Source organism: Globicephala melas, chromosome 14 (assembly GCF_963455315.2).
Source record: "Globicephala melas chromosome 14, mGloMel1.2, whole genome shotgun sequence".
NCBI lineage: Eukaryota > Metazoa > Chordata > Mammalia > Artiodactyla > Delphinidae > Globicephala > Globicephala melas.
The window spans coordinates 73,712,572-73,736,497 of record NC_083327.1 but is presented as its reverse complement, the minus strand read 5'-3'; the positions used below and the strand labels follow the sequence as shown (position 1 = coordinate 73,736,497).

The following is a 23,926-nucleotide window of genomic DNA, read 5'->3' as shown; positions in this document are numbered from 1 at the left end:
AATCAAGACAGGATGGTACTGGCACAAAAACAGAAATATAGATCAATGGAACAGGATAGAAAACCCAGAGATAAACCCACGCACATATGGTCACCTTATTTTTGATAAAGGAGGCAAGAATATACAGTGGAGAAAAGACAGCCTCTTCAATAAGTGGTGCTGGGAGAACTGGACAGCTACATGTAAAAGAATGAAATTAGAACACTCCCTAACACCATACACAAAAATAAACTCAAAATGGATTAAAGACCTAAATGTAAGGCTAGACACTATAAAACTCTTGGAGGAAAACATAGGCAGAACACTCTATGACATAAATCACAGCAAGATCCTTTTTGACACACCCCTTAGAGAAATGGAAATAAAAACAAAAATAAACAAGTGGGACCTAATGAAACTTAAAAGCTTTTGCACAGCAAAGGAAACCATAAACAAGACGAAAAGACAACCCTCAGAGTGGGAGAAAATATTTGCTAATGAAGCAACTGAAAGGATTAATCTCCAAAATTTACAAGCAGCTCATGCAGCTCAGCTACAAAAAAACAAACAACCCAATCCAAAAATGGGCAGAAGACTCAGACATTTCTCCAAAGAAGATATCAGATTGCCAACAAACACATGAAAGGATGTTCAACATCACTGATCATTAGACAATTGCAAATCCGAACTACGATGAGGTATCCCCTCACACCAGTCAGGATGGTCATCTCAAAAAATCTACAAACAATAAATGCTGGAGAGGGTGCGGTGAAAAGGGAACCCTCTTGCACTGTTGGTGGGAATGTAAATTGATACAGCCACTATGGAGAACAGTATGGAGGTTCCTTAAAAAACTACAAATAGAACTACCATACGACCCAGCAATCCCACTACTGGGCATATACCCTGAGAAAACCATAATTCAAAAAGAGTCATGTACCAGAATATTCACTGCAGCACTATTTACAATAGCCAAGACATGGAAGCAACCTAAGTGCATATAGACAGATAAATGGATAAAGAAGATGTGGCACATATATACAATGGAATATTACTCGGCCATAAAAAGAAACGAAATTGAGTTATTTGTAGTGAGATGGATGGACCTAGAGTCTGTCATACAGAGTGAAGTAAGTCAGAAAGAGAAAAACAAATACTGTATGGTAACACGTATATATGGAATCTAAAAAAAAAAAAAAAAAAAAATGGTTCTGAAGAACCTGGGGCAGGAGAGGAATAAAGACGTAGATGTAGAGAATGGACTTGAGGACACAGAGAGGGGGAAGGGTAAGCTGGGAGGAAGTGAGAGAGTGGCATGGACATATATACACTACCAAATGTAAAATAGATAGCTAGTGGGAAGCAGCCGCATAGCACAGGGAGATCAGCTCGGTGCTTTGTGTCCACCTAGAGTGGTGGGATAGGGAGGGTCAGAGGGAGATGCAAGAGGGAGGGGATATGGGGATATATGTATATGTATAGGTGATTCACTTTGTTATAAAGCAGAAACTAACACACCATTGTAAAGCAATTATACTCCAATAAAGATGTTAAAAAAAACAATTAGTAAAGCTTGTCCTAAGTCATTAAAAAAATAATAGTCTGTTCATTAAAAAAAAAAAAAAAAAGGATAACCATGGTCCATTTGTTGTTTCCCATTACACTTGACTGAGGCAAATAGTTCAAAGTCCCTGGCCTCTTGTAAATACCTTTGTTCTGCTCTGCAACTAAAGTAACTAGAAGAAAACTCACAGATATTTAGATAGTTGCACAAGGCAGAAAATCACAATCTTAGAAGAATCAAAAGAAGTTATTTTTACACTGACCAAAATGGTTTGTAACATTAAAAAATAAACTAAAATAAAATCAGGTATTTGGCACTCTAGAGAAACAAATAGTGATGTGAATATTTTCCTTTAATATGAAATTCAGTCTGTTCACACTTTGAATTTGGGCTTCTTTTTTAACTGCTGGGTCCAAGCGATTCAGAAAAATTCTAAAAACTTTTGCATGGAAATCAGTAAAGGGTGGATGGAGACCCATTCGGCATACACTTTCAATGCCCTGCAGCTGCACTCCGAGTCAAGTTCTCAAACAAATTCCTTTTCATTAGTGTAACTAGGAAAATATGTAAAACTCAGGAGACCCTAAGATTCTTTTGGCATATTTCCCTGAACAATTCCCAATACTTTTCATTTTGTCAGGCAGAGCAAATAAAGTGATGTGTAGGTGTAAATACCATGTGAAGTGTAGCTGATGAAATACAGATGATTCTGATGGAATAAGAAATTCTGAAGTTTGAAGAATAGCATTTTAAAATGAATTAATCTGTTTTGCATTTGGGTTATTAATAGTAGAAGGTTTTTTTAATCCCATGGTTTTATATTTTAATCCCACTGTTGATATATTCAAATCACATTTATACATGAATTCAAACGTGCAATAATATTTTATTATTTAGCTTTACTGAAAAATTATTTGGGCATTTGAATTCTTCTAAAGCATGAGAGAAGACTTATGTTATAGTATTCAGGGATAAAAGCAGGACACAAAATGGTATTTATGGCATGATCTCAATGTGTAAAAAGGACAGATGCAGAGATACAATCCTGGAAGGAAATATAAAAATTTTGAATACTTCTGTGTAATGAGAGATTTCGTTTTCTCCTTCTTTTTACTTCTCTTTATGCTAAATTTTTATTCAATGGGTCAATATTATTTTCAGATTAAAAAAAAAACTTTCAGAAAAAAGGAAAAAATCATTTAATGGACTGGTAATTTATATTTCTTTTTTTCCCTAACATCTTTATTGGAGTATAACTGCTTTATAATGTTGTGTTAGTTGCTGCTGTATAACAAAGTGAATCAGCTATATGTATACATATATCCCCATATCCCCTCCCTCTTGGTCTCCCTCCCACCCTCCCTATCCTATCCCTCTAGGTGGTCACAAAGCACAGAGCTGATCTCCCTGTGCTATGCAGCTGCTTCCCACTAGCCATCTATTTTTTTTTATTATTTAAAAAAAATTTATTGGAGTATAGTTGATTTACAATGTTGTGTTAGTTTCTGCTGTACAGCAAAGTGAATCAGTTATACATATACATATATCCACTCTTTTTAAGATTATTTTCCCATAAAGGTCATCACAGAGTATTGAGAAGAGCTCCCTGGCTATACAGTAGGTCCTTATCACTTATCTATTTTTTATATAGTAGTGTCTATGTGTCAATCCCAATCTCCCAATTTATCCCTCCCACCCGCTTTCCCTCCTGGTAACCACAAGTTTGTTTTCTACATCTGTGACTTTATTTCTGTTTTGCGAATAAATTCATCTGTATCATTTTTTTTTAGATGTCACATATAAGTGATATCATATGATTTTTGTCTTTCTCCATCTGACTTACTTAACTCAGTATGACAATCTCTAGGTCCATCCATGTTGTCATGAATGGCATTATTTCGTTCTTTTTTATGGCTGAGTAATATTTTATCTTTATTTGTGGTATATATGTACCACATCCTTTTTCTTTTTTTGAGTTCTGCTTTTTTTTTGAGTTTTTTTTTTTAACATCTTTATTGGAGTATAATTGCTTTACAATGGTGTGTTAGTTTCTGCTTTATAACAAAGTGAATCACCTATACATATACATATATCCCCATATCTCCTCTTGATCCCACCCCCCTAGGTGGTCACAAAGCACCGAGTTGATCTCCCTGTGCTATGCGGCTGCTTCCCACTAGCTATCTATTTTACAGTTGGTAGTGTATATATATATGTCCATGCCGCTCTCTCACTTCCTCCCAGCTTACCCTTCCCCCTCCCCATGTCCTCAAGTCCATTCTCTACGTCTGCGTCTTTACTCCTGTCCTGCCCCTAGGTTCTTCAGAACTTTTTTTTTTTTTTTTAGATTCCACATATATGAGTTAGCATACGGTATTTGTCTTTCTCTTTCTGACTTACTTCACTCTGTATGACAGTCTCTAGGTCCATCCACCTCATTACAAATAACTCAATTTTGTTTCTTTTTATGGCTGAGTAATATTCCATTGTATATATGTGCCACATCTTCTTTATCCATTCATCTGTCGATGGACACTTAGGTTGCTTCCATGTCATGGCTATCGTAAATAGTGCTGCAATAAACACTGTGGTACATGACTCTTTTTGAATTATGTGGACGGGTAATTCATATTTCTTAAGAAGCTGCAACCATGCGTATAAGGGCTTGATAATGTCACTTTTCCATAACTGACCTGACAAAAATTAAAGGTGATTTTATTTCAAATGAAGTTTTCATTTTAGATTATAAATGATTGTTTTGCTGTTTTAAAGTGATTTCAAACATCCAGCTATCAAAAGATTAGGTAACAAAGGCAGTTTACACACTTAAAAAATATCTCTTGTTGTGTTGGTGAGGGGAGTTCATTCCTCTCTTATAGAATACACTGTTATATGTCTTTTCTAAAAACCTCCAAGCTCTGAGACAGATGCATATATACATCTCAAAATCCTACCCTCGCAGCTTCTTTTTCTTTTTTAAAAAAAATTTATTTTTTTTAAAAATTTATTTTTGGCTGCATTGGGTCTTTGTTGCTGCACGCAGGCTTTCTCTAGTTGCAGCGAGCGGGAGCTACTCTTCGTTGCAGTGCGTGGGCTTCTCATTGCGGTGACTTCTCTTGTTGTGGAGCATGGGCTTTAGGCGCACGGGCTTCAGTAGCTGTGGCACGCGGGCTCAGTAGTTGTGGCTCGCGGGCTCAGAGCGCAGGCTCAGTAATTGTGGCGCACGGGTTTAGCTGCTCTGCGGCATTGGGGATCTTCCCAGACCAGGGCTCGAACCCGTGTCCCTTGTGTTTGTACGCAGATTCTTAACCGCTGCGCCACCAGGGAAGCCCCAGCTTCTTTTTCAATGCAGGTGAAAGCAACACAATTTGATTTTTGTTCCTTCATAGGTCTTCGTTATGTAAGGGAATTTATACCACAATTTCAGAAAAAGAACTGTTGACGTCCTTGGGTTAAATCTGTACTTGAGAATTCAGGTTTAATTTTGGCTTCTACGTATGACATGGCAGCCTGGCTTCTTCCGATCAGTTACACACATAAAAGCCAGCAGAGACAGAGTGGAATGATGTTCTACTGGGTATGGACCAACACGTAGTGGCAATCTAGGCGGCTAGGCTGGAGGTCACTCTCTGGCATGTGGCTGGAGGCCAGGTTATGACTTCAGGTTTGGAATCTGATAACAATACCATCACAGGTTTTGTTTTACAAGTATCAATTCTGTGTTCCCAGTGAAGGGCAGGGCCTTGTCTAGATTTGTGCTTTTATTTCCAATACTGACAAGCCCAAAACAGTAAATCACAGCCCTTCCATGTGAAAAATGGCTGCATGGCTCATCCTTCGTAAACTGAGATCACATCCTCCTGAGTTTTCCTAATTCTTCCTACCTTAAACAGGGTGAGAAAACCAGCAAACCCACTTACCAAGAGCACCTAAATCCTGGAAGAAGGGAAGCAAATCTGTGGATAAGATGCTAAATTTACTTCTGCAGTTATTAATGTCTCAGAGTTAATTTATTTACTGTAAACAAACTTGCGTGAAGCACACTTCCAGAAAAGCAACACTGACCGACTAGATGTTTCCTCCAGACTCTGGGACCCAGGAGTACCCACCCCCTGCCGTCAGCCAGCTCCTTTCACAGATCTACCCCCCCAGAGGGTGTCTCAGGTGAGGCCACATCTCCCCTCAAAGAGGTTTCCTACAGCTCAGTTATGGGGACATCAGGGCTGGGGTCCTAGGCTGAAGAGCATCCCATTAGGATTGGGAATCCAGCTGCGGTGAACCTGGAAGTCTGAGAGAGGTTTAAGCCACAGGCAACAGAGGTGCTGCAGCAAGGTATGAATTCCTTAAAAACACAGCCACCGAATGACTCTAGCTGTCCATCTCTCTTAGAAAACAGTAACAGAAGGAGATGGGGAAAGAGGAGCTGGGGGGTGGGATGGGGGGTGAGGTGGGGGGGCAGAGGGAGGCTAAAGGAAAAAGGGGAAGAGATATGAAGAAATTATTATACCATTAAAGAGGTGATATTATGGATGCTATCTTGCTTTATCTGTAGTTTTATCTTTATTTGTAGGTATGAAAAATTGAATTCATCTCTAGGGATTGTTCCTAAGCAGATTATTGGATAAATGCACAAATATGCATGCCCATGGTTGTTAATTTCAGCACTGCTTATAATGGCCAAAGATGGGGAACAATTTGAGAGCCCATCAATAGAGAACTGGTTAAATAAATTGTGGGACATCTCTATGATATCTTCAAACCTTTTTTCTGCCTTAATACACTTGAAGAAGAATGAGAAACATGCTTTACTATCAGTGGCTGAGCCACAGCTATGTTTCTTGGTGCTGGGAAGATGTGTAGAATGGAACCCACCCTCATCCCAGGCATTTTTACCACCCCCCCAAGCCCTATCCCCCAGCACATTGAAGAATCTGGGATGTGAGCAGTAGCATGTCAGGTAGTCATGCAAAATGATAACGTAGCTCTATCCTGACTCCCATGGAGCTAGGTATACAACATATTGTTAAATAATCAAGTTGCTTACAGAATAGCATGTGTACAATGATCTCATTTATGACAGACTGCCTTTGTGTCAAGATGGTCTCAAATGTGAACAGCCGTTTATACTTTCTTGTTTTTACTTTCTGTATTTTTCAAATAGTTTTACAAGTATGCATGACTTTTATAACCAGAAAAAGAAATAAAGCACTTACATGAATAATCAGATATGTAAAAACCAAGCTAACTATAAGTCAGGTCCAGTTACAAAAATGTCTCTGCCTGTTAACAAACAGGGTTTTGTGCCCCAAGCCTTGGCCTATATATCATTAGTAAGTCAATGCAATGACATTTCAAGACAACAAAGGAAGTTATACAGTCTCCTAATGCTCCCTTGCATGCTCCTAATGCTCACATTAAATAAATATTTGAAATCCCTTGTTTTCTATTGTTTTTCAGCTGATGAATGTATTTCTTTTTTTAAAAAAGAGGCAAAATAAAGCAAATGGCTCCTTTTCACAAAAACTGTGCATCTGCCTTTTGTAAAACGAGCAACACAAATGTAAATGGCCCAATATTAATTCTGAAATGCAAGAAAGAGAGATGAGTTTTTGTAACGCAAATTCATAAATATTAAGGATACTAATCGAAAAGTCTAAGTCTCACACAATGATCCGTTCATTTTCCAATGTTATTTCTAAGTAGGAAAACAACCCATTCAGCTCAAAATATTTTGCTTTCAATTCTTACTTTAATTTTTATCATGAAAAGCGAAATGAAAAATCCAAGGCAGAACCAGGGTGATCAAAACACAATATGGGAAACAAAAAGCGAAGTCCTGGATTAGGAACTCGTTACACTGTATATTCTGTGGAGGAGACTCATTTGTTTTACACTGAAAATAAAAGCTTACCTCATGTCAAATGAAGGACGGCCAAGGGAAATGGACAAAATAATGTCAGGGTGGAGAAGAGGATGGATTTGAGGGGTGTGGTGACAGATACAAACAGGGAAGAGAGTTTTATAAACGTCTTCTCAGTAAAAGAGATTTTAAAAGTAGTCTTACCCAGCAACTAAGACGTATTTTCCATCTGCTTGATCCTTTAACCTTTCTAGCAGGGACAAACGGACTTTGGCTTTGCTTTTGCCATAGATTTCAATTTCATCTGCAAGCAACCCTATCTCCTTGGCAAGGATATCCACAGCTTTTGGAGTCTGTGCTCTTGAAATCTCGATATCACTGGGTGGGGAAACATAAGAGGTAAGAGAGTCTGCTCAGCTTAGGTGGTCGCTGCTTGAGTAGAAAACAGCCGTACACCATGCCAACAATTAGATCCAATGGCTTTGTGGTCCTTTTTCCCAAGTAGGATTAAGTACAACTGCTAACAATTAAAGTGCGTAAGAAAACGGTACGTTGCTTTAGATAGAGAAGCAACTCTTAAAGATTCCAGAATTCTTCCCAGGTGCCAGGATACACCTCTGCCATAGGAAAGGAGATGGATTATTACCATGTGTCCAAAGGCCACCCCTCAAGATAACTCCACGATAGAGCACAGTGTTTTTTATGGGTCATCGTTGAATTCCTTAACCAGGAATAGAGGGCTTATTGCATAATGCTTTATTACTGGGCTAGCCACATGTGTCTCTTGGCAATTCAAAAATGTGGAAATACTCTTTTGTTTTATCTGTGTCCATATTTTCCCTCTCAAGTCAAAAATCGTATTTCAAAATATTTCATTAATTACATAACTGTCGGTAAATGGAGCTAGTGCCCGAGGCTCGACTTCAGACACAGGAAATTTTAGGAACTCCAGAGTGTCGCTGGGCAAACAACTCAACTATTCTATTTCACTGGTTAAGATGTGCAAGCTGCCGCTCATCTTAACAGGAGTGCTGTGAAAATCAAGACTTCTCAGAGAGAGCCTCTTGGGGCTCCTGAGCTCAGCCGCTTCTTTCTTCGGGGGTCTGGCCCCTCCGTCGGTCTGTGACTTGGTCTTGAGGGCTGATGTGTGACAATGCAGCAGTTTCCTGATTCACCCTGGGGCCCCTATCTTGCGGGGCAGCGGTCTCTCCACTGGTAGGCAGCCCCCTGCTCTATTTTTTCCGCAGACAATCTCTCAGTCCTCATACTACCCTATGTTCTCCTCCATGACCCCATGGAGCCTGACTCTGGTGCAAGAGGTAACAGTAAACCTACTTCCAATGCCCACTAGAGCGGGAGAGGGGGAAGGGTGCCTCTGCCCAGATGTGGGCGGAGCTCTGTACCTGCAGCTAGGTAACCCCTTCCCCAGGTCCACCTACATTGTCCTTTCTGATTCTTCCCCCACCAACTGCACCCCAGCCTTCACTGTCCGTGCTCCCACTTCATTTCGCCTTCCTGAGTACACCTTTTTTTTTCTGTTTCTCTCCTCCCACAATCTCCTAAATTGAAGAGCCTACTCTTGCAAAACCTCCACGGTTTTCTCTTCACTAGCTGAAGAGTGATGGTGACATCATTTTGATTTTCTGAGTGATTTATAAACTCCTCAGCCTGCCTTTCTTTCCCCAGTGGCTGCAGGAATCAAATTTGGTTAAGCAATTTAGGGGCTTTTCCCGCCAAGTGGAATTTATTTGGATTTGCACACAATTTGGCTGAATCCTTCTCAATTTTTTTTCAGCTCTCTGTAAGTAGAATTCACTCATTGACTTTTAAATATGAAGGTTCTATAACAACATAAGTAACCTCAAAAACTATTTTATGAAACAGATTGCACAACTACAGGGATGATATTACAAAGAACATTCCTTGGAATTTATGTATTAATGAACACAGAAGATAACTAAGACGTTTAGTCTATTTGAGGTGTGAAAACATAGCTTGGAGGGTTTCACCAGCCTGGTGGGTATAATCGAAACTTAGTGTTGGGCTGTGGCCCAAGGAAACAGAGGTCAATTCTGAAAAGCAACTGGTTATCAAGTGAAAAATGAGTCAATTCCGGGTGGTGTTATCTCCTACATCCTGTGTATTCCATGCTGGCAGACAGCATCACCTGGTTAAGCGCTGGACTTATGGGCGTCCTGTAGGAAGGGGACTGGGCCAATTCACAGGAGGAGGGGTGGCCATGGGGGATTCACTACGAGGCTGGAAAATGCATTTGTCTGGCTCAGATAGCTTATCTAGCGAATTGTTCCAAAATCACATGCTGAGACTGTCCTGCAGTTTGTATTTCCAAATTTATACAGAGGGAATATGTAGCTTACACTTCACACTTCATTAAATACCACGCTGAAGAAAATATCCATCTGGACCCTCCCAGAGTGTCCTGTCAAGAGAGCAGATACCACCACGTTCTGAAGAAGGCAGAGCTCCGGTCCCACGTCTAATGGCGTTTGGTTTGGTTGGTCATTTACCCGCAGCGTAGAAACCTACAAGGCCCTGAAGATCAAGCTGACGTGTGAGTTGGGCATTTCTAACACTGAAAAGCGTATTCCAAATATGACATTACCGTATTCTGTCAAATCTAAGATACCATTATTTTAAGAAAAAACACTGCCACTGAATACAGGGTACATCATTGACAATAAGGTGCATCCTGATTTCAGAAACTAAAAAAAATCTACATCTTAGAACTGACAGAATATGGTCAACATGTTCATTATCATTTAATTTTGGAGGAATTAAATGACAGAAAAAAATGGTGCAGCAGGACTTCCCTGGCGGTCCAGTGGTTAAGACTTCGCGCTCCCAATGCCAGGGGCATGGTTCGACCGCTGGTCAGGGAAATAAGGTCCTGCACGCTGCACAGCGTGGCTCCCCCCAAAAAAAAAGAAAAAGAAAAAAGAGAAAAAATAGTGCCACAATTTGATTAGAGAAAATTATCCACCATCAAAGCCATAACACCACAAGTTGTGCCCCCAACCAACGGGTAACTTTGGGTATCTAAGGCACTTTGGTGAGCCGATGTCAGGATAAACAAATCACCTGAATACCTTGGTACGGGGGACAGAGGCTGAAGTTTCAAGCAGTGAAGTCTCCACCTCCTGTACTGCTGCTCACGGAACCACCTCCTTCTGCTACTAACCATGTTCTTCAATAGGGATAGGAAGGAAAGCATGTTAGAAAAGTAAAAGCTGACAGGTTACACATCTAAACTATGAAAATATCGAATATCGTTCAGGGATATTGTCATGAAAAGGAGTATAAGTTGCACAGTAATCCAAGTGAACACCAGGACTAATTTTATTCACATGTAGTTAAATGTGCAGATTTTTCTTGAAAAAGAAAATGTGCGATACAAGTACTATTAAAGTTTGTATTCACTAAAGGCAACAAGTACATGGATTACAATTATAGCATCACCTCAGAGAAGAAAAATGAGGGAAACATGAGAATGCATGACAGGCTAGCTGGGATGCCCAGCTTCACCAAAAATCTGCACCATTGCAAGCATAATCCTTCTACAGTTGATATAATAGAACAAGCAAACCGAATTATCAGTGACACATATATATATACACACACATATATATATACATACATACACACACACACACACACACACATATATATACAGAAATAATATTTGCCTTTAGTTGCAATGTAACACAGATGCCTTACAGAAATGCACTACGTCCCATTTTGAAGTAAAATTTTTAATTGGGTATTGCATGTATTAAGAAAGAAATGAACTAAAACCTGCTTCTGTTTAATTAGAGGCTCAGGTTTCTCTACTGCTACTTAACGCCTCTGCTGGCCGGCACCCTCACTGCAGACTTCAGCACCAGCCTAGCGCACAGGAGTGGGGAGCCGGAGACCTTGGGCTTTAGGTCACACAGATAGCGGTGGTTCAAAAAGATGTCCACAAACTCTTTAACACTCCTGTCTTCAAGAGATGAGCCCAATTCCCTTTCCCTGGGTTGTGAACTACATTGGTGGCTCAGTTCTAGCAAAGAAGAAAAGAGGAAGTGGTGGCATGTGACTTTGGAGACTGGGTCATAAAACCTACTGCAGTTTCCTCCTTACTCTCTCCTTTGATCCCTCATTCTGGGGGAAGTCAGCTGCCACATCGTGAGCAGCCCCATGGAAAAATCCAGGGGATGAGGAACAAAGGCATCCTGCCCATAGCCAAAGAGGATTTAAATACCACATGCCAACAGCCATGTGAGGGCGCCATCTTGACTCCTCTGGCCCCAGTCAAGCCCTTCAGATGACTACAGCCCCGCCATCTTGATTTCAACCACATGAGAGACTCCAAGCCAGAACCATCCAGCTACGCGGCTCCAAACATGTGACCCAGAGAAACTGAGATAATGTTTGTTGTTTTAAATGGCTAAATCTGGGGGGTAATTTATTACACATCAATAGATAACTAATAGAGGACCCTGATGTGTGTCCCTGCCCCATACTTGTCATGTGACCAAAGGCAAGTAACTTAAATTTTCCAAGTCTCCATCTTCTCATCTATCAAATGGGAATAACACTATCTTACAGGATTGTTCTGAGAATTAAATGACATCATGTTTGTAAAGTGTTTGACACTGTGTCTGCTAAACAGAAAACACTTCCAAATGTTAGCAACTATTCACTGAAGCTCCAAACTCAAAAATTCTCAAAACCTGTGTCAGACAAACCTGAATCCGCAGAGCGGCAGCAAGGAGACCCACGTCTTCTGCGATGGGACCAGTACCATGGACACCGGGAGAACTGCATCCAAGCTTCCCTGGGAAAAAAAAAAAGACTTTCAGCATATTGTTCCTTGTAAAATGCCAGGATGCTGAATGATGTTCTCGTTTCCAACCAAGCAAGTTAGGATGTCATGGCACAGCTACAGAAAGGTTACCAGGTAGGTCCTGGCACAGCCCTGGGGCTCTCAATTGGGCCACATATTTGGAGTCTGACTGCTTTAAAGTCTTGCCTCTACCGCTTACTAGCAATTGTGACTCTGGGCCTGTTAATTAATGTTGTTCAACCTTGTAGAGTTTTGTGAGATTTCAATGTGATATGGTAATGTAAAGTGCTTGTCATATCGTACGCATGTTTATACAATAAATTAAAAAATCAAAGCAATTTCATGTATGAATACAAAGTATTGAGTTGGCCAAAGAGTTCGTTTGGGTTTTTCCATAACATCTTATGGAAAAATCCGAACAAACTTTTTGGCCAACCCTATATAAAAAGGAGGACTAAAACACCTATAGGACAAGCTAGTTAAAGTGTTCTGTGAACGATCAGGCTTTCTTGGATAATTTTTTTAAATCCCTGTCATAAAAGTGACAGAGCCAATTTTCCATCTAAACTGAGAAATTATATCTTAGGGCATTAACTTTGAGGATTACCTGGATTTCAAACCACAGAGGCATTTTATAAGAATTCTATTGGGGTTGGCACTTAGGAAGTTTATGAAAAGTAAACATACATGTAAAATGCTTTAGTCTACATCCTCTCTTAGAGAAGAGAAACATTGCTAATGGTAACTTTTTTGAAGTAAGAAACTATTTCCTTCTTTTTCCACCACTCTACTCTTTATTTATCTATTTATTTAATTTTTTTACCATCTTTATTGGAGTATAATTGATTTACACTGGTGTGTTAATTTCTGCTGTATAACACAGTGAATCAGCTATACATATACATATATCCCCATATCCCCTCCCTCTTGCATCTCCCTCTGACCCTCCCTATCCCACCACTCTAGGTGGACACAAAGCACTGAGCTGATCTCCCTGTGCTATGCGGCTGCTTCCTACTAGCTATCTATTTTACATTTGGTAGTGTATATATTGGACCACGCCACTTTAAAAAAAAAAAAAAATTATTTATTTATTTTTGGCTGCGTTGAGTCTTCATTGCTGCACGTGGGCTTTCTCTAGTTGTGGCGAGCGGGGGCTACCCTTCCTTGTGGTGCGAGGGCTTCTCATTACCGTGGCTTCTCTTGTTGCGGAGCACGGGCTCCAGGCACGAGGGCTTCAGTAGTTGTGGCACATGGGCTCAGTAGTTGTGGCTCACAGGCTCTAGAGCGCAGGCTCAGTAGTTGTGGCAGACGGGCTTAGGTGCTCCACGGCATGTGGCATCTCCCTGGACCAGGTGTCGAACCCGTGTCCCCTGCATTGGCAGGTGGATTCTTAACCACTGTGCCACTAGGGAAGTCCATGACCACTCTACTTTTAAATTATCCATTTTCCTGGAATTTCTTTGCAAGAAACAAAAGTTAAGTGTTTTGTAATGTTCTATTGTCAAATGTATTAAGGGTGTTGGAAAATCACATCCCTCAGGTGTTGTTTAAAGATTAGCAACACTTCAGTTTTATAAATCATATTTAGGCAAAAGCCAAGAATCTAGAGAATGAGAGAGATTTGTTTTCTTTTCTTTGAACCACTAGAGATCTGACCTGAAGCTCTTATCCAGCCACTAAGGAAAAGAAATATGCTTCCCTCTTTCTTACCTCTATCTTTAAATGATGGAGAAATAAGAAAAAGCTACATTCTAGGATGTGATCTCAACTTATAAATGCATGTTACAGGAATAAATCACAAATACCCCTGTGAATGAAGACTATTTCACCTACAGAATTACACAGTGAATAATTTCTACAATACTCTTAGCCACTGTCTTGCATAAAACAGAACATGGCTAAAACAAATGAAGACTTTAAAACACAACACAAAAGACACATACACTCATATTTCAAACTTTAGGAGAATCTTGTAGGGACCAATATTTCTCTTTTTGAAGAAGAGTTATCAGAATTCCAGCAATGCTTTTAGTATGTTATTTTCTTTTCCTTCTACTATATTCCATCCAATAAAATTGAGTGTAATTTTTTCATAGGAAAAAATCTAAGATGGTTATCTCAAGATGACTGGGTCAGAAGTTACTTTCTTCTTTTCTATTGTATACTTCAAAAATGTTCTATCATAACCACTGTTATCATTTTTGTAGTAGGAATCAATGCAATTAAGTTCTGAATCTGGAGAAATTGAAGCAATTAAGATGGTAACTCAGTGAATCAGGAATACATTCTTAATAAATTTCTTGGCTAAGGAGAATTGAAAAAGGAAATCATTACATCACCCCCTTGCCTATGTAGAGGCAGGGCCCCACCCGGAGGGGTGTCCACACTCAGTCTGTGAGTCCAGCAGGGCTCCCATCCCAAACCAAATGGGTCTTTTCACTTCCCACTAACCACTCCCCATTAACTCACAGTTCCTTCCTCCAGGGACAAGTCAGTGAATCACTTTAAAAGATGGCCTTTCACTTATAATTTTTCTTATAATAACCAAACTTGCCACAATCGGAAAATTTAAGGCTAAAGTGTTATAAGACTTTCCCTGGAAATCAGAACAATCCTTTTCTGAAAGGAGCTGTTTTGAGGCCACCCTGGGGATTTTAGCAACTTTGATTAGCACGAGTCCTGGGATGCAGCCCAGGGCTCCCTGCTGACTTATGCGTGCTTAAAATGATGCTGTGAACTACTCTGACCCATAAAGTTGCTGTTTTGATACTGTTCTCTGGGCCCAAGTATTAAGACCAGTTTCTCCTTTGTCCCATTTGGTACATCAGAAAGTAAGTTTGAATATTAGAGTGCGCAGTGGTTTTGCTTAGGATGATTTCTGACCTTTCGCAAGCACAGCATTACAAAATCACAGCCCACTTCCTTCATTTGAAATAATTGTTTTAAAAATAAAATTATTCTTATAGCTAGAAAACTGAACACTGCTATGTCCCTGTTTTCAATCTAAACATGAGACTCATGCCATCGAAGAGTGAACAGATCCAACAAGTTAGGTGTAATTGTTTTCCAAGCACTGCTTCTGGGACATCAGCCATCAAGCAAATCTCTCTGGGGATTAGGTATTCAATAAAATGGCTCTATAGAATTACCTCATCATAAATCACCATATTCTATCTATTTTTACAAGGGGGGGGTGGGAAGGGGAACCCTGCACCATTAAGATGACCATGAAAATTTCATTATAAAGCCCTGCCTTCACCCAATCATAAGTGTATTAAAAATTCTTTTTCTCTGAAGTTTAAATAAAAGCGACTTTCCTTTTAATAGTGTTTGAAAAAGATCTTCATTTGTCTAAAGTGGAAAGTTATATATAAAAGAGAGGGAAAATGCCTTTCTCCAATTTACTCATAGATTAAATGTTCATGCTAATTAAAGTTGCTAAAATTAAAAGTCTTGGACTTCCCTGGTGGTGCAGTGGTTGAAAATCCACCTGCCAATGCAGGGGGCATGGGTTCGAGCCCTGGTCCGGGACGATCCCACATGCCGTGGAGCAACTAAGCCCATGTGCCACAACTACTGAGCCCACATGCTGCAACTACTGAAGCCCGTGCGCCTAGAGCCTGTGCTCCACAACAAGAGAAGCCACCACAATGAGAAGCCCGTGCACCTCAATGAAGAGTAGCCCCTGCTCACCGCAACTAGGGAAAGCCCACGCTCAGCAATGAAGACCCAACGCAGCGAAAACAAAACAAAACAAAAAAACTTTTGACAACTGAGAAATGTAATGCTATCATAAACAGTACCGACTGGAAAACATTCATCCATTTAATCAGAGTAGCATTTTTCATCTTTGCCTTTGTGCCGTCAGCCCTGTTTTTAAGTGGGATACAAGTTCAAGGAAATGTCTCTGTATCTGCAACTAACTTAAAAGTGCAATCAGGGCTTCCCTGGTAGCGCAGTGGTTGAGAGTCCGCCTGCCGATGCAGGGGACACGGGTTCGTGCCCCAGTCCGGGAAAATCCCACATGCCGCGGAGCGGCTGGACCCGTGAGCCATGGCCGCTGAGCCTGCGCGTCCGGAGCCTGTGCTCCGCAACGGGAGAGGCCACAACAGTGAGAGGCCCGCGTACCGCAAAAAAAATCCAAAAAATCAGCTGAATCCTTTCTCCTAAAGCAGTCTTGGGTGAACCTCAACACGTAAAAGCAGATGAAAACTCAGCTCTTTTTTGAAAGACTGTGAAAACCACTGTTTCTAGTTTACCTCACACCTGTAAAAATTTCCTACTTTAGGCCACAACCGACTCGACTGCTTGATGCTAGAGGCCAGCAGGGGACATGATGATGAAGGGGGAAGAACAGAAGAGGAGGAGAGGCCCTTACTGCAGCTGGCACCTTGGCTGCTCTTTGCCCGGCAATGTGGTTCCAGCATCAAGCAACCCAAAAGGCAGGTTGCCTATGTAGGTATGTTGACAGCAACCATCATTTCAGGAACAGACTCTTCTGAAGAAGATTTACTTTTCTCATAGCAATCTCACCTATTTTGATCAGTGGCCTAGCACCAATTTGAAGACATTTACCTGACAGAAAGTCATGGGAACAGTTGAGAACAGTAGTTCCTGGTTGAATCCAAGAAAGGGGAATCTCTTCCGGCTTGGGTGAGCCCAAGATCACAATGTCAGCCTCATGAAGCTAGAAAGAAAAAGAAAAACACCACACACATTGTCAACTGTAGCATAAAGACGTGACGATCAACGCCAAATGCCTTCAATGTAACAGACAACAATCTTCACAGTTCAGTTCCACACGGATGCACTGACAGAATCACTTTACTAATTTACTAATGTAGGTCATATTAGTACAAACCAAACGTGATCATCATATCCTAGAAACAAAAGCTTTAAAAATTTCTTCAGGGGGACTTCCCTGGCAGTCCAGTGGTTAGAACTCTGCTTCCACTGCAGGGGGCTCGGGTTCGATCCCTGGGATGTGGCATGTGGGGAACTAAGATCCCACGTGCCGCATGGCATGGCCACGAAAAGGAGGGAGACAGAGAAGGACAGGTCCATCATTGTGATCTGTACAGCAACAAAGAAAATAAAGTGTTTACTCTTATTAAAAAAAAAAAAAATTTCTTCAGGGAAGTCACTTCAGCATATATACTACGTGTAGTCTTATCATTTACATGTTTTCAACACTAACTGCAATATCAAGAAAAAGGATGGGGCCAAGGAAACTGCACTGATGGGAGGAGGAGACTGCAAGCTGAAGGAGGTGGACAGCATCCTGACTCATGCAGCATCCTGCCTTAGCTGGGAGATAGTGCTGGTCGCAATGAAGCCACTTGAAGATCTGACCAGTGCAGGGAGCCTTCCGGCCTGTACAACTGAATAATCAAAATTAGACCCATATGGAACTTGTACTAGATCCATGGACAGATTTTCAAGAGCTCAAGCAAGAATCGCATTTTCCTTGAGGTCCTGGTTAGTCTCTTGTCAAACTGTTTTTTTTTTTTTTTCCTTAAAGAAAAAGGAAACAATGCAACCACTACTACAAAAGACATTCACATGTCTGCCCTGTTTGTATTTTGGTAACACAGCACAGGAGGAACATGTCTGGAAGGACGGTTATGAAGTAGGGTGAGAGGTTGGTTCTGGCCTCAACAGAAGAATGACCACCTGTCCCAGTACCAACTAAACAACCAGACTTCCAAGTGGATCCGTATGTGGAGGGAGAGAGCTGAAGAAGGAATCTTAGACCCATGGGGAAAATACCAACAACTGCACGTGTCAGCTCACAAATACGTGAGGTTGGTTTCATTATAGCCATTTAATGGACAAGTAAACTGAGGCTCAGGGAGTGTAAGTACCTCTATGGTATGTCCTGTCTCCCTAGTGAACACAGCCTTGGAATACTCAATACTCTATGAGGCAGAAAGAGAGGGAAGCTGACAGCCCTCCACTCTGTAGTGCTGATGCCCCCTCCCCCATTGCTTTTTCCACAGACTTCAATGCCCTGCAACTGACTGCAGACTCTTCAGAATCAAACAGAGAGGAACGGAAGACAAAACACAAAAACACCCCCAGTGCCACTACCCTCACCCAACCACCCAACAGCCCAGGAAGTGAACGGGCTCCAATGGTCCTCATCCGCTCTCATCTTGGACATGCTGATCGCTGAAGATCATGGGGAAGGACCAGGCCAGCTCCTCAGCCCGAGTCTGTAACACTGTTTGGGCAAGAGGCTGCATCAGCTAAAGTCTCAGGAATCTTGGGAACAAAAAAGCCAAGATCTAGAGCAGCTCCGAGCTCCCGTGATAGGAGAAGCATGGTGAAAATTTAAATGCACAGGTTAACATCCCAGAAACACCGGATCAGTGGATCATGCAAATAGGGGAGAGCAATTCAGTGAGTACCGCTAATGAGGCCCGAAGGTGCTCACTGCTTTTCAGCACCGCCCTTCATTAAGGCACAGGAAGAGGAATACGTTAAAATGGTATCTCTGTGAGTCTGTATTAATCACATGCAAAAAGAGATCCCTACTGGAAAAACCACTTTTTTAATGCCCAAGTCACAGTACTGTGAACCCGAATTAAGAGGTTTACAGCCAATATTCCCAGCAATCTAGTGCGTTAACGCCCCATGGGTTCTGTACAGATAGAGCTGAAAGGCAGCCAGACTTGCAGGTGATGGTACATTTAGGGGAAAAATGTGTTCTTATGGAAAGAGGATTTTAAACATCTGATAAGAAAATATCTGTGTTCCTTTACCACTGCAGACACTCAACCACGGTAAGACTTGAAACACAGATGCTTAGCGTGTGGCAAGTGATCAGCGAATAAGAAACGCCATTTCGCTGCACTTTCCACGCTCGACGGCGGCAAAAACAGAACATGTTAAAACAGCTACAAAAAGGAAGTTAATATGTACAAGACTGCAATGTTCATTCTGGAAAAAGCCAAGGATCACAGGTTTAATTGAGTCCCCTAAGAGCACTTCGTTTCCTCCATGTGGTGTCTTCCGTACAACCTGTTCTTTTCATTACCGATTAATCTTGGAAATCTCATTCCGACCCCGTAACTGTGTACCTAGACTCGGCTCGAAAACGGGCCGTGCTAACAAGCAACGGGGGGGGGCAGCTGATCCCGCAAAGGCCAAAATCTCCTCCCCCGGCCGTGATCGCATCGGAGATGCTAATCCTTCTGGAAAGGAAAAGTGCTAGATGCTTAAATCAATAAATAACCCACGAAGGCCCAGGCGAGGTTTTTAATGAGCTACGATTCAAGAAGAATTATCATCTCACTGGCTGTTTCTACTTTCTTCCTCCCTAACGGGAAGGACCCTGGCCAAAGCCTGGCTTGAAACTTTACTCATAACAAAATATTGCCTTCTCTGCTGAGACTTGAGTGGAAGCAGCTTTCAGCGAACCGCCCACTCCCCAGGCAGAAGACCAAATGTTAAAACAATCGCAAGACACAGATATGCAGGCATTTAGCGTGGAGCACGTGGGAATGCGGAGGGTTTAGATACCATGAAAACTACTTTTCTGAAGTCACTGCTTTTTCAGGGGGTGTGGATGGGGGACAGGTCTCAGAATACGGACGGGGAGATGGAGGACAGATAGGACTTGCAGAGTTATAAGGAACCTCACAACTTTGTACTTAGCAAATGAAATGCATTTTAAAATGGAAACTCCAGAAAGGACAGCCCCACCTTCCTAGTTAGAAGACAGGACTTATGCTATCAACGGTTTTGAAAGGGCATATATGAATCTCAGGCATGAGGTCTGTATGCCTACAAAAGGTAGGACAGGTGAAAAAAAAGGTTTGGAGCTATGTCCTGAAGCATCGTGATTGAATTACCTGAGACCTATCAAACCTGCTTCTACATCCTTCAAAAGTTATCAACACAATTCAGAAAATAAAGTTCAAAATGAAGAACAATACTTAAAAAAAAAAAAAAAGCTACTTTTCTCCAGCAAACACATGCTTCTCACATTACAGCGACTGAAGAGAATAGAAGAGATCCAGGATTCTTTAGTGAATATACTCTTCACCTGCCATCTCTCAAGCGCCACCTGGGGCAGACACTGAGGTTGCTGAGGATAGGAATATAAAATTCCCTGCCTACAAGATCTGGGAGCTGGGGATCTTCAAGATGGAGGCGCAGGGCAAACCACTGGAATACGGAAAAGAAACAAACGTTCGATTTCTACTTCTTTTGCCCACACAGTTGGTAAAATACTTAAAAACGTTGCTAGTGTTTAACACCCGGCAGTCCCTGTGCAACAGGGACATCCGGCAGCTGTCACACACAGTTAAGTACAGGGAGGGGCCCCGAGGGAGGGAGGGAGGTGACCCGGCCCTCATTCTTTCACTTTCAATGAACTGGGGCACTTTGTGGTTAGTGCAAGCCGGGTGAGCGGCTTTACAGATCACATCATGTTCCGCAGAAGACTTTTCACGGTGCTCTGCAAGGACAGGGTGTGTCTGTGAAATCTCATGTGGCGTGGAGGCCCCGTGGCCATCTCATGGCAAAGACCTAAAAAGAGTGAAGTGTTCTTCTTTTTTATGAAATGTCACTTTCTTTCAATAAATGCCAAATTCCGGGATTTGCTGGCCTTTTCTTGGTAACAGATAAGTAGCTGTCAGACCGGGCCACTCTGGCTGCCCTCACACCATCCGCTGTGCTTTAGGAAGATTCCTCTCGATGCTGGAGGGGCTGAGAGGGAAAGCATTCTACTGCAGCAGGCAGAGGACAGGGCTGGTAGGAAGCTGGATGCCTGGAACTGAGGAAGGTCAGGAGGATGGGGGTGCAGGCTGGGATCTGCCAGCATTATAGACATAGTTAAAACTAGAAGCTTGGACAAGATCCCCGAGGGAAACAGGTAGAATGGGGAGAAGAAGGTGTTTAAGGCATCCTTTGGGAGCACTCATCGTAAATGACAAAAGACGGGAAGAAATGACATGACTCTGGTGAGACTCCAGACACAGGAAGGACTGGATGCCTTCAAGCCGGCACCGGTTCCAGTGATGCCCAGTGGCTAAGCAAGCTAAAAGCAAAGAAACTCCGTTTTTGGCAATTAGGAACTCATCAGTGACTTTATTATAGAAATGGGCATTGGCAACCATGCCTGGGCAAACTCTTGCCCTTTGAGTCCAGTGTATTCCCTGACGATGGAGATTTCACTGAGGCAGAGCTTTTCATAAGCAGAGTCCCTGTTTATCCATAAATTATTCAAACTTAGAATGTCTAACTTTTTATTCGAATTAACTGAATATCTACCGAAGGATTCTTGCTTCGTACCCATGGATAAATATACAGACTTTCCTGCAATATTAAGCATACTATCAAAGGAGAACATCAAAATAACTGTGTAAACACTCTAAAATAAGAATGTCAAACCATGTTCATTCAGATGTTGTAATACTTTGGCAAGATAAGAGAATGAGTCTCAGCAAAAGGTACCTCCCCCACTTCAGCAAGTGATCTCATCCCAGAGAATTTTTTTCCTTTCTGGAATTGCCTATGTTTCTTTTCTCCACTCTCATCTGTGATCAGTAGGACATTATTGGCTTTTAAAATTAAGACCTATTTCATAAATCAGAATGACTACAAGCCACATGGATAACTTGGGAGTATGATCACAGCACTTAGCTCCCCAATTTTTCCCCCAAAGGTTAATAAATGACCTGCCTTTTTCTAAAACGTTCATGTCTTACTTCACCATTCAACATATTTACTGCGCAACGTATGAGAAGAGTGTATCAAAGATAGCCAGTTGTGTCCCAAATGATATAGAAAAGACAGTTAATCCCTCTTCAAGTTTACTTGATTCTCACATAAATTATGATGGATGATAAAAGGAACATGCAACCTCAAATCCACTAATGGATATACTTTGATTCATCAAGCATAATTCCCTTGGGCTTCCCTGGTGGCGCAGTGGTTGAGAGTCCGCCTGCCGATGCAGGGGACACGGGTTCGTGCCCCGGTCCGGGAAGATCCCACATGCGGCGGAGCGGCTGGGCCCGTGAGCCATGGCCGCTGAGCCTGCGCGTCCGGAGCCTGTGCTCCGCAACGGGAAAGGCCACAACAGTGAGAGGCCCGCGTACCACAAAAAAAAAAAAAAGAAGAAGAATTCCCTTTCTCGCACCCTAGGAAGCAATAACTAAAACTAAAAAGTAGGGCTGAGAAACACACAGAGAGCGTGAGCTCACACCTGTGTGTGTCTGTGCGTGTGTGTATGTGTGATGAGAGATAATCTAATATGACAAAGACTCAGAACCACGTAGCACAAAAATGTGGAAAAGACCAAGTTATGGTCCCCAGATCCACGAGAAGCAAGCCACACTTCACAGAGGCAGGACAGCCTTATGATTTACGGTTATGCCGTGTTGAAGTTAAGGTGAATTGATGAGACTGTGGGAAATTCAGCGTTGCGTCGCGTTTCCCGCCATACTTGTGCTTTCCAATTCTGAACCCTGGGCTGCACATAGGATTTCTGCATCCCACTTCCCCTGAGTAACTCTCTGGCCTTAGTTGCCTCCTTGGAGAAGTGAAGAAGCTGCACTTGACAGAGAGGAACTGAGGTGCAGAGGGAAGACCGTGGCAGGTGGGGTTTATAAGACCCGATTCATATCCAGGCTCTGCTCCTTTTCACTGACAACCAGGGTCAAGGCACCATACATAACACCTTGCTTTCAGGATATAACGCTAGTATATGAAAACACTTTGAAAACGAAATCTGTACACAAATGTAAGGTGCTTTATCATTATAGATTATGTTAAGACCTACCAACTAGAGTATTCTAATTCTACATCCCTAGGAAGCATTTACACTGGAGAAGAAGGGGTAAAAGATAGAGCCAGGCTCTGCCGATGGTGCGGACAGGCAAGCAGGGATGATCTGTAGGTGGACGGGAGGTGATGTCACTGGCCTGATCTCTGCAGGACACAGCCTGGAGCCCTTCCTTTGTGCAGTACCTGCCTTGAACCATCTGAGACTTCACACGCCCCCTTTGGATCTCACGCCAAGTTTCAACAGATTCTCTCAGATCCCTTTCTCAATGCTGCTAAATATAAATGGCCTGATTTGGGGGCTTTTTAAAAAGTTCTATTCACCTCCTTCTCTGGTGTTAATAAGCAAGACAATGATCAGGCAGAAGCAAGAGTGAGAGGAATGGGAGCTGACATCCAAAGGCATTTTCAGTCCATGAATGTTGAAATATCTGTCAAAGAAACTCAGGGAGCTACATTATCCAGGTCACTTAATCACACATTACTCAGTAGCCTTGGTATTTGCTTGACACAAGATCTGTGCTGCCCCAGGGTCGGTGGTATCTTCTCCACCCAGCCACTACAGGGGGGTGGGGTGGGGGGAGGGACTCACATCAATGAGGCTGTACTGCATGTCCACACACCTGACCAGGGTGCCCCCCACCCTGCCCTTTCAAGAGGGTGGACACATCCATTCTGAAGAGTGCCCCTGGAGGGGTGGTGAGAAGCCCAGGGCTCAGGGAGCAACTGGCTTCCTTATCTTAGGAAGATATCTGTGGGACTATTAACTGTGGGAATGAAGCAATGGTGAACTCAACCCAAGTCTAATGTCTTGGGCCTTGGTCCCGCTAATGTTGCCCATCCGAGCTGTCAGATACTTTTGGGTTTTCAAGATTAGACT

General features: G+C 42.1%; 1 protein-coding gene across 8 annotated transcripts in view; it reads right to left on the bottom strand.

The window, feature by feature from the left end:
* The window catches only part of MTHFD1L (methylenetetrahydrofolate dehydrogenase (NADP+ dependent) 1 like), a 214,307-nt gene that overhangs the window by 169,596 nt on the left and 20,785 nt on the right, over nucleotides 1–23,926 (bottom strand). For all 8 annotated transcript variants that reach the window (XR_009558776.2, XM_030853176.2, XM_060283680.2 and 5 more), the window contains 4 exons: nucleotides 16,828–16,939; nucleotides 12,152–12,240; nucleotides 10,511–10,608; nucleotides 7,608–7,781 (listed from right to left, as the gene is read on the bottom strand). Coding sequence is in view for 7 of the 8 variants with exons in the window: in XM_030853176.2 (XP_030709036.1) it covers nucleotides 7,608–7,781; nucleotides 10,511–10,608; nucleotides 12,152–12,240; nucleotides 16,828–16,939 (473 nt within the window). In the remaining variant the exon portion in view is untranslated. The remainder of the gene's footprint in view (nucleotides 1–7,607; nucleotides 7,782–10,510; nucleotides 10,609–12,151; nucleotides 12,241–16,827; nucleotides 16,940–23,926) is intronic.